Source organism: Crocuta crocuta, unplaced genomic scaffold (assembly GCF_008692635.1).
Source record: "Crocuta crocuta isolate KB4526 unplaced genomic scaffold, BGI_CrCroc_1.0 scaffold139, whole genome shotgun sequence".
NCBI lineage: Eukaryota > Metazoa > Chordata > Mammalia > Carnivora > Hyaenidae > Crocuta > Crocuta crocuta.
In genome coordinates this window covers 2408314-2409030 of record NW_027533258.1, presented here as the reverse complement: position 1 = coordinate 2409030, position 717 = coordinate 2408314, and the positions used below count along the sequence as shown (strand labels likewise).

At 63.0% G+C, this 717-nt stretch overlaps 1 protein-coding gene across 1 annotated transcript in view; it reads left to right on the top strand.

Moving 5' to 3' along the window:
- The first annotated feature begins 339 nt into the window (after positions 1-339).
- The window catches only part of ULK2 (unc-51 like autophagy activating kinase 2), an 83916-nt gene continuing 83538 nt past the window's right edge, over positions 340-717 (top strand). Inside the window, exon 1 of the mRNA XM_077746704.1 lies at positions 340-514. Within this exon, the coding sequence (XP_077602830.1) occupies positions 340-514 (175 nt within the window). The remainder of the gene's footprint in view (positions 515-717) is intronic.

Below are 717 nucleotides of genomic sequence, written 5' to 3'. Positions count from 1 at the left end.
CACTTGATTGACCTTCAATAATCAGGAGGAAAAGAGCTAAGCCTGAGGTCAAACCGGCAGGATACAGCGGTGGTTCGGGAACAGGGCTTCAAATTAGGGCCTTTGAAAATGTGTTCTCAGTACTGAGTCTACGTGCATAAACATTTCTCCGGGAAGAGGGTCCTCAGCTGTCATCAGCTTCTCCCTGAAGTTGAGGGACCCCAAAAGGTGCCGAACCCCTGCCTGACACCATCTCTTCAGGGACCCCGGGGAGTAAACGCAGAAGGGCTGGTGGACACCTGCAGCTTGGCAACACGACCTCGGGTTTTAGAGGGGGCGGGGAAGGCCGAGCTCTAGGAGATGCTCCTTTGCCCTGTCCCGTTTCCTGAGGTCTACACTGCACCGGGGGACGCCCCTTCCCTGCTGCCGTCAGAGTTCAAGACCCGCTTCCCCGACGCCCGCCTCCCAGAGGGTTCCGGCCCGGGGCGTGGCAGGCTCGAATCTGCTCCCAGGCCCAGCGCGAAGGCTGCAGCCAGTAACTAGCTGTGGTCCCAGCGTCTCGCACCCCCCCTTCCCTGCCTGGGCGAGTGACTGGGGACGCGCCCCCGCGGCGGCGCCGCTCCCACGGGCGCGCGCGCACTCATTTTCCTGGCGGAGGGAGCGGGCTTCTTAGGGTGCTGCGTCCTACAAGACGTGCTGACGTCGCGGAAGGCCGGCAGTCGGCTCGGGAGCGGCCGG